At 39.9% G+C, this 13,667-nt stretch overlaps 1 protein-coding gene across 1 annotated transcript; it reads right to left on the reverse strand.

The window, feature by feature from the left end:
• Positions 1–436: 436 nt before the first annotated feature.
• On the reverse strand, positions 437–13,218 carry LOC103735355 (zinc finger protein 724-like). The gene is made up of 4 exons (XM_008834584.3): positions 13,093–13,218; positions 6,162–6,288; positions 5,572–5,667; positions 437–2,841 (listed from the first exon to the last, which is right to left on the reverse strand). The coding sequence occupies exons 1-4, from the start codon at positions 13,174–13,176 to the stop codon at positions 1,577–1,579; spliced, it is 1,572 nt and encodes a 523-aa protein (XP_008832806.3). The 5' UTR covers positions 13,177–13,218; the 3' UTR covers positions 437–1,576.
• Positions 13,219–13,667: the final 449 nt, after the last annotated feature.

Raw genomic sequence — 13,667 nt, forward strand, 5'->3', positions numbered from 1 at the left:
TTATCACAGCAACAGAAAGTAACTAATACACTTATGATGCAAAAATCTTGGGTTCAGTCTCCTGTACTGCATCACAGGACATTGAGAGCTAATTTGCAGCCCATTGCAAAGTATCCTGAAGGATCTTAAATATTCTTACACATAAAATTATGTTTGAGGAGACAGACCTGCTAATTTTATTGATTTGATTATATAATTTATAAATAAATTGAAGCCATACCCTATAGCCTATATATAATTGCATTTTTCTCAACTTTTAAATCCTCAAAACTCCCACTAGAACAGCATACTAAGCTCTGAGCACTAAAAGCTTTTCCAGCTCGAAGTTCCAAATGTTTCCACAGTCTCCCCTAAAACAAAATGATTGGGCCTGTCACAGCAACACCCCACTCTTGGTACCAATTTCTTTCCTAGTTTGCTTCTCTGATGCTATGATAAACATAATGACCAAAAGCAACTTGGAGAGGAAATGGTTTATTTCCTTTGAATTGTTACAGTCTGTCATCAAAGGGTAATCAAGGCAGAAAGACAATGCAGGACCCTGGAGCAGAGACCATGGAGGAACTCTGCTTACTGGCTTGCTCCCAGACTCAGGGTTAATAAAACAGACTCACCTGTTTTATTGAGCCCGGGCTCATCTGCCTAGGGATAGTATCACCTACAGTGGGCTGGGCCATCCTACATCAAGTAGCAATTAAGAAAATGTCCCACAGACATTCCCACAGGACAACCTGATGGAGGAAATTCTTCAGTTGAGGTTTCCTCTTCCCAAGTGTGTCAAGGTGACAACCAAGAATAGCCATCACACCTTACTAAGGTGGAATATTTTAATGACTGTGACAGAATGTTATTCCATATACAACACTGAAAATGCATTAAGAACTACTCACTTTTATTTACAAAAAAAATCACTAACCTTCACGCAAATTATTTTCTAATAATCCACTGAATGTTCTCTGGAGCAAAACAGACTAAAAACTCTAAGGAGTCACTCTTGTTCTGTTGATAAAAATCATCTGACAGTTTTTCTTCTCTCAATTTCAAAATTGAGCCCATGAGACAATTCAGTTTCATGACAAATTGATATCTTTACAGGCTTGAGTTATCTGCATGATTGTGATATCTGTAATGAACAATCACATGAAACAACTTACTATACATTAGAAGTAATATTTTATGTTTTGCCACATTCCATTCCATCCATAGGGTTTGTCTCCTATAATTTCTTTATATCCTTTAGGATCTAAGTGACCAGCAAACATGTGCTGCACCATTTGCATGGTGCTTTCTACTGTAACAAGTTTGCTCTTCTGAGGTTCATATATTTGGCAACATTTCTTCTAGGTTCATTACATGTATAAGGTTTCTGTTCAATATGAATTTGCTCATAGTTAATAAGGATAAGGCTTCAATCAAAAGCCTTGACATGTTATTTATATTTGTAGGGTTTCTCAGCAAAACACCTGTCTATTAAATTGTGAAGAACAGTTCAAAGATATCTCACATTATTTGAATGTATAGCTACAGATGAGCAATTATTAAAAGCTTTGCCATAGGGTTTGCATTAATAGGAATTTTATCTAGTATGAATTCTGTGGTGTCTAATAAAGCCTGAGCAATTTTTAAAGGCTTTGCCACATTGTTCACATTTGTAGGGCTTCTCTCCAGTGTGGAGTCTCCAGTGATGATTAAGGTTTGAAGAAGAGGTAAAGGCCTTGCCACATTCCTTGCATTTGTAGGGTTTCTCTCCAGTGTGAATTCTTTCATGTTGAGTAAGGCTTGAAGTATAACTGAAGGCTTTGCCACACTGTTTGCATTTGTAGGGTTTCTCTCCAGTATGAATTCTTTGATGTTGAATTAGGTTATAACAATTATTAAACGCTTTCCCACATTCTTTGCATTGATAAGGTTTGTCTCCTCTATGAATTCGCTGGTGTCTCATAAAGGTTGAGCAAATGCTGAAGGCTTTGCCACATTCATCACATTTGTATGGCTTCTCTCCAGTATGAACTCTCTGGTGATAAATAAGGTTTGAAGAGCAGTAAAAGGCCTTGCCACATTCCTTGCACTTGTAGGGTTTCTCACCAGTATGGATTCTCTGATGCTTATACAGGTATGAGGAACAGTTAAAGGCCTGGCCACATTCTTCACATTTATAGGGTTTCTCTCCAGTATGTATTCGTTGGTGTTGATGAAGGCTGGAAGAACAGTTAAATGCCTTACCACACTCTTCACATTTATAAGGTTTCTCTCCAGTGTGGGTTCTCTGATGTTTAGAAAGTATGCAGCGAACATTGAACGCCATGCCACATTCTTCACATTTGTAAGGTTTCTCTCCGGTATGAATTCTCTGATGCTTAGAAAGTGTTGAGTGAACATTAAAAGTCTTGCCACAGTCTTCGCATTTATAAGGTTTCTCTCCCGTATGGATTCTCTGGTGTTTAGAAAGTGTTGAGCGAACACTAAAGGCCTTGCCACATTCTTCACACTTGTAGGGTTTCTCTCCAGTATGAATTCTTCTATGTAGAATAAGGCCTGAATAATTACTAAAAGCTTTGTCACATTCTCCACATTTGTAGGGTTTCTCTCCAGTATGGATTCTCTGATGCTTATATAGGTATGAAGAACAGTTAAAAGCCTTACCACATTCTTCACATTTGTAGTGTTTCTCTCCAGTATGAATTCTTTGGTGTTGTTTAAGGCTTGAAGAATAGTTAAAAGCTTTGCCACATTCTTCACAGATGTAGGGTTTTTCTCCAGTATGAATTCGCTGGTGTTGAAGAAGGACTGAGTTCCTGTCAAAGGCCTTCCCACATTCTTTACATTTATAGGGCTTTGTTCCTGTTGAGTAAAGGTTCAGGCATCAATAAAAGCATACCAACATACTTTAGACTTATAATGCTTAATTTTAATACACACACTTTCAATCATGATTACATAGCTACATAAAATTAAGCATCATATAAATGAGAAAATACAGACATTTACATACCTATAGTCCCTGCTGCATGATTCAGAAAATACAATAGATGGAAACAACTTGAATACCCCTGAAGTTAGTTGAGGACAATATGGAATAAAAAAATAAATAAACTATTAAACAAATAGTTAAGTCAGGCATAATTTCTGTAATATAATAATAATGCCCTATAATTAAGGGTATTATGCAAGAGCAAATAAGCCCATTATATAAAGACAGATCATTGTATTATTAGACTTATATGAAAACTCTAAAGTAGGAAAACAGGAAGTTAAGTAATGATTGTGATAGATTGGGTGTGGCTAGAAATACGCTTTTTTAAATACCGGGTTTCAGTTTTCAAAGCTATAAAATTTTGTGAAAATAAGTTGCATAGAATGTCCATCCCATAATTAGCCAATATACTTGAAATATTTAAGATAGTGTTATGTTTTGACCACAATAAAGACCTAAAAGAGATATCAAATTATAAAAAACAAAAAATTCCAATTTACCTGTAAATGACAGTAGTTCTGCTAAAGGCAATAGATCTATCAATAAATAGGTAATAAAGTCAATGTGATTTCTAGAAGTACTCATTTAACAGGATACAACAACACCAAGTAAACAATGAAGAGAAAGAATGCATGAGGCAAAAACAAAAGTAGTATTTTTAATACAAGCAAAGGAAAGCTCTTAACCACTGAGCCATCTCTTCAGCCCTGTATTTTTTTAAAATTTTCTTTATTATTTTTATTTTATGTGTATGTGTATATTGTATGTATATATGTAAGTGTGCCCATGTCACGCAATGCCTGTAGAGGACAGAAGAAGGCACTGGATCCCCTGGAACTGGAGTTATAGTCAGTTGTTAGCTGTCATGTGGGTACAGGGATTCGAACCCAGTTCTTCTGCAAGAACAGTCAGTGCTCTTAACCTCTGAGTCATCTCTCCAGTCCCATATAGTTATATTTTCAATCAATCTATGGCTCACATTGTCATCAGTAAAAACATGTAAGGTATGTCTAAGCATAGTATCAAATCATGTGAAGGATTTTAGACTGAAAAATCAAACAAAATGGTATTGCAAAATAAGAAAAAGAATTTTGGACCCACAAAATTTGTCAAAGACTATCAAAGAGCTGTCAAACAAAACCTGTCCAGATGTGTGCACTTCTCAGCTGTAATTATCTACCAACAAAGGGAACGCATTTTAAACCACCGACAGTGTGTGCCAGAAGAAAATCCATAAGAATACACTATAAGACCAACAAGATGGCCCAGTGGGTAAAGGCACCTGACCCCAACCACCTATGTTCCATCCCTGCAACCTGCATGGTGGAAGGATTTTGTCCTGTGACCTCAACATGTGTACAATGGAACGTGTGCATGCACACACACACAGACAAATAAATAAATATATACACAATGAACACATATTTATAGACAGAGGGAACTGTTGAAACAATTTTTGATTAAAGAACATGTAAATGAAGCCTGGAGAGATGACTGTGTCAGTGATTAAGAGCACCAACTGCTATTACAGAGGACCTATACTCGGTTCCCAGTACAGACATGGTGACTAAGTTCGAGGGGATCCAACACTCTCTTCTGGCCTCCATGGGCACTGAACACATGAGTACACTTACATTGATGTAGAACACTCTCATAACATAAAATAAAAATAAAAATCAATCAAAAAAATTTCAAGAGCTTATAAAGAAAGGCAGAGACATGAAACTCCCAGGACAAACAAGCTATGGACACTAGCTATATTGGCTAGCTCTGAGTTTGACTAAACGCCTCAATGAAAAAGGGAAAGAGAAAAAAATAAAAAATTTCTCAACATCAGCTTTGGTCCTGCACAGGCACATGTGTGTATGTGCACCTGTCTAGACATATGTGCCCATACATGCAAACATTCAGATGCACATGAACACCACACATACAGGCATAAGAAAAACATTTTTTAAAAAGAGCTTTTGGGCCTGAAGAGATGGCTCCAAGTTTAAGGGCACTCACTGTTCTTGCAGAGGACCTGGGTTCAGTTCCCCATATACACATGGTGGCTAACAACAACCAATAATTCCAGTTTCATGGGATCAGCACCCTCTTCTGGCCTCCATGGGCATTGTACAACATGGGTGCCACTTACGCGCACACAGGCAAAACACTTACACATACAAAATACATAACTTTTTTTAAAGAATGACTTTGGCAATCACTGAAATACATCCAGAACCCAGTGGCAGGGAAGGAAGATGCTTAGCATGGTAAACATCTAGCGGGAGATATCCTTTGATAGTAAAAAAAATAGCTAGAAGCTCATAAAATTATTTCCTCCAAAACCCACATCTCAATGCACATGTTATTTTTAAAAAATATTTTATTTATAATTTTTATTTTATGTGTATGCATGTATTGCCTGAGTGTACATAAGTGCACCCATGTCATGCAATGCCTGTGGAGGACAGAAGAGACTGTTGGATCCCCTAAGACTGGAATTAGGGACAGTTGTTAGCTGCCATGTGGGTGCTGGGATTTGAACCCAGGTCTGTCTTGTAACCTCTAGACCTCTCACTTGTGTGCTCTGACCCACCCTGCCTGCATACCTGGGTTGATGGCTGCTGTTCCCTTTCTCCTCACATTCCAAGGCTCCTTTCTCTGTTCCAGAAATGTGACCAGGTATGGCTTACAGAGAGCAAGACCTGTTCATAGGAAAAAGGAACAAGATGTTTACACATTTTCTGCTGGAAATTAACATCTCAATCCCAATACAGTGCTTATAAAAAATGAGAAGAGATAATAGAAGACTATGGAAATTATTTCTTTAAACATTTGCTGAAAGACATTAGAACCTTAGGAGGAATTTACAATTTGCAGATCCCAACCTGCACTTAACAAGTAAAAGGGCTAAAGCTGGGCAACACTTTGCCATGTATGCTTATTGTTTCATTGCAATAAATTCCTAACATTATTGTTAGAGTGAAGGCTACATACTTTCAAAAATATGGGCAAAGTCAAGAACACAGGAAGGAATATATAAAACGTTTCTTGTCAACATAGAAATTCGCAATTTTTCCTAAAAAAAGGCATAAAAAATTTACAGATGTGAAGTATAAGTTCCTATGAGATAGTCTATAAGTGCAGGAAATTAAATATTGACAGTGAATTAAGAATCTACCATGGAAGTGATCCTCACCCAGGAAAACAAGGTTGCTGTAATTCTCCAACATCACATCCTTGTACAGCTTCCACTGAGCAGGGTCCAGGCATTCGCTTTCCTCTGGAGAGAAATCAATGGCCACATCACTGAAAGACAGCAGCTCCTGATATTAAAATAAATGAAGTGAATATCATAAATTAATTAAATAGTACAACTGATGACAAAAATACAAATGAATAGTCAATATGATTGCAGACACAAATCCAAATTTTGCCCAAGATCAAAGCAGAGTGAGAAATGCTTCTGACAGGTGATAATAAACACACTTCTAAATGTAGTGATGTTCTCTCATGAATTACCCAATAAACTTTAGAAACAGAATTTAATGAAATAGAAAATGAATGCAATCACTAAGCACATGTACTCTGTGTGGTATCCTTGTCTGTTCACCACACATTACAAACATTTCTCAGAGGCGAAAGACGTGGTGAATGAGATGCATATATCACATTTTCTTTACACATTGTTGATGGGAATGTAGGTTGTGTATATCAACACTTAAAATACACAATCATGAATGGCACATGCAACTCAAATGCAGATTCTGATGCAGTAGCTCTGGGTATTCTGACAAGGACTCAGCCTGGGAAGGTAGGATGAGAAGACACAGGGTTCAGCTGTCAGCACATTATTCTCAGATTGTATTGTCACATAAAATGCCTAAAAGCAAAAGTTTTGGGGCCATGGACAAAAGTAACATTTCTAAATGATTTGGCAAAAATAAATTGGAGCAGCCATTAGGAAAACCACTGTGCACATTCTCTAAAAAAAACCCTGAAACTTTAGACACTACTGGGGGGAATGTAAATTAATCTAGCCACTATGGAAATTACACATAAATCTGAAAAAAAAAAAAAACCTAAAACACAAAAATCTAACTACTTTATGAGCCAGCTATACCACTCCTAGGTAAATATTGAAGGGAACTAAAGTTGGTGTTAAAAAACAAAACAAAACAATACAAAACCTCACTTCCATGATTATGCTGGGAATATTTCATGAGAGTCAAATTGTGGAATCAACCTAGATTCCCATCAACAGATAAATGCATAAAGAAAATGTGATATCTGCATTCAGTGGAATTCTGTTCAGCCGAAAGGAAAAACAGTATTATACCACATGGAGGAAACAGATGGACTTGGAGATGAGAAATGCTTCTGACGGGTGACAATTAAGACACTTCTAAATGTAGTGTACTCAGAAGAGTAAACAGCGTATTTCTCTCATATAGAACCAACATTCAAAGAAACACACAATGAAAGCATGAGAGGGAATATTTGAAAAGAGAAAAGGGACCAGCAGGAGTGGAGAGGGGGACACTAAGACAGCAGCAACAGAGGAATGAGATGAAAATGTGTATATGCATAAAGTACAGATCCCATCCCATTATTTTGTTCAATGATGAAAAACTGCCATGCTTAGTTAAGCGAAAAACTGAATTGAATTACGGCATCCTTTTGAAATTGGCATCATGTAACTGAATGAGAGGCTTAGGCATTTAGGGGTTCAGAGAGAAAACTAAAATTGGAGGGCCATATCCTCAGTCCTAAGAGGACATGAAAACAGACAATATAGACAGAGTACTAGATTTGAGACCTTCCATCCTATGTATTTGGAAATACATGAGTGCAAAATAAGTGATCATGTAGAAGAGGGGTTAGCACATGTTATACATCATGGCTTATCTTACTTATAAACCCTACCTATGAGACAGAATCCCACTACATCTCTCCCATCTACCACAAACTCTCAGTGGACATGTGGAGAATTGAGAGTCCCAGGTGACAAAGCAACAAAGGACCAAAAAGGAAGGTATATGGGCTAGCACTGGTTCAAATTGTTCATTATTGTGAATCTTTAAGGTGCAGGCTGATTGCTTTAAGTGCTAAAATTTGCTTGAAGTAGTCCAAGCACAGTTCCCACCACACCTTGCTACATGTTACCTCCTCTCAAATGTGGTTATTAAAGTATTTGTCATAATTTATATGGAGTATTTGAGGAGGGTGGTGGGTAGCAAACATACTTCATGCCCAGTTTCTTATTTGTTTATTTCAAAGTCTTCCCATGTATCCCTGGCTAGCCTAGAACTTGCTAAGTAGACCAGAATGGACATGGAATCACAGAGATCTACCTGCCTCTGCATCCTGAGTGCTGGAATGAAAGGCCTGAACCAGCATACCCAGCAAGCTCTATATGCTTAATTTACTAGGAAATCATCCTTTTACTCCTAAATTCTGTAAGCATCTTCATGTACCCTCCCATAGAAAATGTAGCCCAGTGCTTCTACATCATGGGCTCCACCTTGATCTATATTTTTTTAATGTTCATATTTGTGCTTTCTTTAAAATCTTGAGAAAGTCTGCTGAAGTTGTTGGCATAGAGGATGAATTAACAAGGGGTATAAGGACATTGGGTTTGTCAGCTATAGAACAGGCTCCTCTTGAAGGTACAAAGCATTGCTATGTCATTTGAGCTTTAAGCAAAACTAGTAGAAATATACAAAAATACTTCTATTTAATAATTGTTTCTTGGTCACCCACCACTACTTGATGGTAAGACCCTTCTGCTGAAGACACTACACAAATGAGCTGCAGAACAAACATGGAGAAATCAAGCTGGTGCTGACTTTAGAGTCTCATATCTACTGGCTAGCTTTCATAGTGCTGGAAGGTGCTATGCATGCTACCAGAAGGAACAATACTCATCAACCTTACCTGTGAATTCTGTGAATCACAACAGCTGGCCTGATAAGATAGGCCAACCAAGAGTGGAATGAATATTATGGGAGCAACTAACCACTCTCTATTTGGATTTAAGGTCTACTTCATAGGATGGAGTCCATATCTGACATTGACATCAGGCTTGAGAACCTGAGGCTAGACAGGTCACAGGACATAGGAGAGAGTATAATACTATTTACTCTGCTAAATACATATAATATTTACCTAACTCCTAATGACTTGTTATATCAACAGGTTAATGGTTAACCTCTCAACTCTCACCAGAGAAATTTCCTTATGCAAAAGATGGTGATTAACATAGAAACTCACAATGGGTCCATATGCAGAGAACAAGAGGCTGCAGTGTGTATCGCTGAATAGGACACCTATGTCAAACTTCTGACTCCCAAGGCACAGGATTCATTGTGGAAGAGTCCAGGATGGGAAGATAGTAGGAGCCAGAGGAGGTGGATGACCACAAGGAAACAGAGCTTTCTAGACAGCTGGACGCTTACTCATATGAATTCCTAGCAATGGTGACAGCACGCTCAAGTCCCATGAAAGCTCAAGCCAGAAAAACTCCAGCACAGACATGAGGAAATGGGTGAGAAATCCTGACCAAACCTAAGGAAGTTCTGCCAACCGATGGCGGCTGGGAGGGGCAGAGATAGGCTCTTTCAAGGAATGCAATTCTTGGTAGGTTAACCAAGTTCCGGTGGATGGACCCACACTGAAGGACATTTACGGACACAAATCAGACTCCATAAGCCTTACTGCATATATAATAGAGTATGTTAAGTTGGGTAAGGGACAATAAGGGGATTTGTGGATAGGGGACGGGATCTAAATACCATCAACTTACAGGAAAACTGAAAAAAGTCAATAAAAATTAAAATAATAAAATAAATTTAAAAAATAAAAAAATCATTTCTTGTCTTCAAAGCCATGTGGGATATTCAATTCTATTTTGGGACTGAATATTTTTGGCTATTGATACTTTTTATCAGTTAAGATCATTTTTGTGGCTTATTTTTATGTTTTCTTTGGCATTTTACATCTTGGTTAAATTTTCATCTTACTTAATGCTTCTCTTAAATATACTTTATGCTGGGTTCTGCTAATTTGAGTTAATGGTATGGCCTCAGTGGCTGCTTCAAATTACGAACCCTGAAGAGTATGCAAATCAAGCTTTCCTTTATAGCTTAACCCTCACACTGCTGCACCCTATGGGGTATAGTTCAGTAAGCCTCACTGAGCTATCTGAGTAAGCCTGATGCCTGCTTTTCTCAACTCTTTGAGAGGTAGAATTTAAGAGCATTCATACTGGAAAGAGACCAGTAGGCACAAATTTCCCCAAAATTAACAAAAAGTTATGGCCGTACTTTAAATGTTTGTGCATCATGCAGCCATCCTATCTGAGAGAAGACTGTCCATGCTTATTGTGACACTACTCACAATAATTAAAACATGCAATCAACCTGGAGGCCCATCAACAACTCTAGATTTATTCAAATACACACAGATATGCATATTATTTATTCATAAAGAAAAAAGGATTCGTGTTATTTGCAGCTAAATGCATGGGGCCTCAGGATGTGACACCAGATACATGAGAAAAGCAATTCGGGCTCTGACTCATCTGTGGAAGAGAAAAAAAAAGTGGCTGGAAGAGAACTAGAGATGACCAGAGACCAGGAAGGGTGAAGACAGGGGTAGAAAAGGCTGGATCTGATCAGTACACATGCTATGCCATATATGGAAACGTCACACTGAACATAATGATATGCACAATGATTACGCATTCATTGAAAATAATTATGAAAATATAAAATATAAATTATGAAAATATATTCATTTTATTTTAAATATAAAACACAAATGAAACAGAAATGACACCATCTCTGTGAAGAAACAGAAGCTTACAACTTCTATGCCTTAAGCATTTAAGATACGCTGGGGGAGTCATAACCCAAGGTAGCTTCTGATCAATCACACCTTCAGGTAACCCTCTGCCCTAGATTATGGTGAGACTTTTACCTGGGTGTTAATTTGGCTTATAATCAACAGAATACAACAAAAGTATAAAAATGCCACTGGCATAATTACATTGTTTGGGACTGCTTAGCAGGCCAGATTAAGATGCTACTGATGCAACTGAACAAACAGCCTATGCTCCTTCCCCGTTGAGAGTTCCAGGGACAGAGCACTGTGGTCAGCTTCCATCAGAGAGCCAGCAAGAAACCAGCCACTCTGTGTCATCCTGTCTCCAACAAACACCTTCTACCCAGAGCTGAAGAAACTCAGAACCAGTGTCCCCAATGAGCCTCTAGAGGAGACCGCAGCCCAGGAGTCTATGACTGCCCTGTGCACAGACATGGAGCAAAGCGCCCAGAAGAACTATGCCTGGACTTCCCCCCTCCTGTTAAAACTCTTTCCCATGGGAAGAAAAAAACAACATGCACCTTTTCCTCCCTTGGTCCCAACAACAATCCAAGGTAGGATTTCACCAAAACTCGCTCTGGGGAACCATATTATATTTAAAGTTTTAGAAAACTGGTTTTGTTTGAAGTACAAAGTGGTGACCTTTTCCCTCTTTAAATAATGGAAAATAGGACTAGAGAGATGGCTCAGCAGTTAAGAGCATCAGTTGCTCTTTCAGAGGACCGAGGTTCGGTTCCCAGGACCTACGTGGGGACTATCAACCGCCCATAAATCTAGTTCCAGGGGATCCGGCCTTCTTCTGGCCTCCAGACATTGCAGCACACAGGTGCACTTCCATGCATGCAGACATAACACTCACATACATAAAATAAAAATAAATTTAAAAATGTAATGTAAAATAGAATGTTTTTTCTCTGCAGATTAATGGCATTAGCCAGGAAGAGTCTCTGAAATTTTAATTACAAAATGTCATAATCCACAGAAAATACTACTTAAGATAAGATGGTTTAAAGCCCCCATGTGTTGTGAGCAGACTTTAAAGCGCCCAGTCCTCAGGACACAAACACTTGGTTCAACAGAGTGTGGGAAAATATGAAAGCTCAGCACAGAAGACAGGGTGAGGAGCCTAGAGTGTACAAGTCCCAGGACCCCGAGTGAGTCAGAGCTCTTCCACCTCATCTTTTCACCCGCTGACACAGTACAGACCCTTCCAGAACAACAGCACAGGCAGTGTCAGGGAACCCGGATGCCACACTCAGTGACACAGTTGGCCTAAGGGAGTTCAGACACAGCAGGTCATGCAGAGATGGAAGGAAAGAGTGTGAGAGAGAATGACACAGCTGCCAGGTTCCCAGGGCTGTTTCTCCTCCACAGGGACAGGCGAGCTCCTCCCCAGTAAGCAGCAATCCCTAGACCCATGCCTGTCCCGTCACACCAGCCCATCTGTCCGTCTGGAAATGAGTCCCAACTTCCGACATCACAGTCTCTGAGTTGGATGAGGCACTGTTTTCTAGTAGTTTTCACTCTGCTGTGTGGGACCAGTATCGGCGTGCACTGTGTGAAGCTGGGATTCTGTTTCTATAGGGGAGTTAGTGTGAGGGTTCAGGTCAGAGAGTAACATGGGGGATTCCTACACATAGTGCTGTTCCTGACACTTTCTAACAATTCATTGCAAAGAAAATGGAACTAACATCACATACACCAATCTCTCACAGAACTCCTTCCCGGGAAACTATGTAGTTTATCAACTTCTGTCGACGAAAACCAAGAGTAATAGGCTCATAAAGTACAGGAGGACTAGAACTCCACTTGCCCTAAGTATACTAGACCACGCTTGACAGGTAATTGTGGGTACCTTAGCAACAGCATCCTCCCACTGCCAAGCTGGAACTGAGCTCCCCGCATCACCTTCAGGCGCAGGCTGTCCGCAGACCCACCCTGCCTGGGACAATCTTGGACCAGCCACCGCTTTCCCTTCGGGGCTACCCGAACCCGCTCTCCTGTCCCAGAAGCACAGATGGACTCTGGCAGCAGGATGGCAGGACGCGTCCTAACGGAGCGTCACTCAACACATCCCAGTCTCCCTCCCCGCAGCCCTGACCTCATCCTGACAGTGGCCCAGCCTAGGCCAGCGCAGCACCTAAATCAGCTTCCTCCCGCCCCCATCACCCCGAGTCCGCTCGCTCGGCGCAGACACCCGCCCGCCCTGCACGGTCCCCCAGGGCTGCGCTTCACCCGGGACCAACCTCCATGCTCATCCAAACCCCAGCGCGGAGGACCAGATGCTGGCAGAACTTTGGAAAAACTGAGGGTTGAGCAGACAGGAACATGCGCAGAAGGAACAAGGAAGCTTGGTTTCTAGGGCCATTGCTTGTTACGTCACAATGGGAGAGACTACATTTCCCACAAGTCTGTGCAGGCGAGTTACAGGAGCCCCTGGAGGGAGATTTGTACAGGTCCTGGGGTGTCTGCCCTGCAGTCTGGGCATGAGGATGGTTAGAAACAACTAGTGTCTCCACACGGGACAGCCACACAGCTTTTCAAGTCCCGGATTCAGAAAAAAGAAAAGTTTGGTTGTGAGTTGAGCTTTTGACGGTAATATTTATTAGGTTTTCTTGTTCTTGGCACTATGTTGTAATTTAAAACTCAGATCTAGTTATAGAATCTCACTAGAGAGTGGGAAATTTACACTGATTCAATTTTAACTTTAAAATAATGAAGCAAGAAACTAATATGGGAACTCACCACTAACTCTCTAAGATGATTTTTGAAACCTGGCTTGGTTTCTCTACCACCAATCCCAGGAAGCCATAAAGCTTGG

This window comes from Nannospalax galili, unplaced genomic scaffold (genome assembly GCF_000622305.1).
Source record: "Nannospalax galili isolate Female #2095 unplaced genomic scaffold, S.galili_v1.0 scaffold197, whole genome shotgun sequence".
Classification (NCBI taxonomy): domain Eukaryota; kingdom Metazoa; phylum Chordata; class Mammalia; order Rodentia; family Spalacidae; genus Nannospalax; species Nannospalax galili.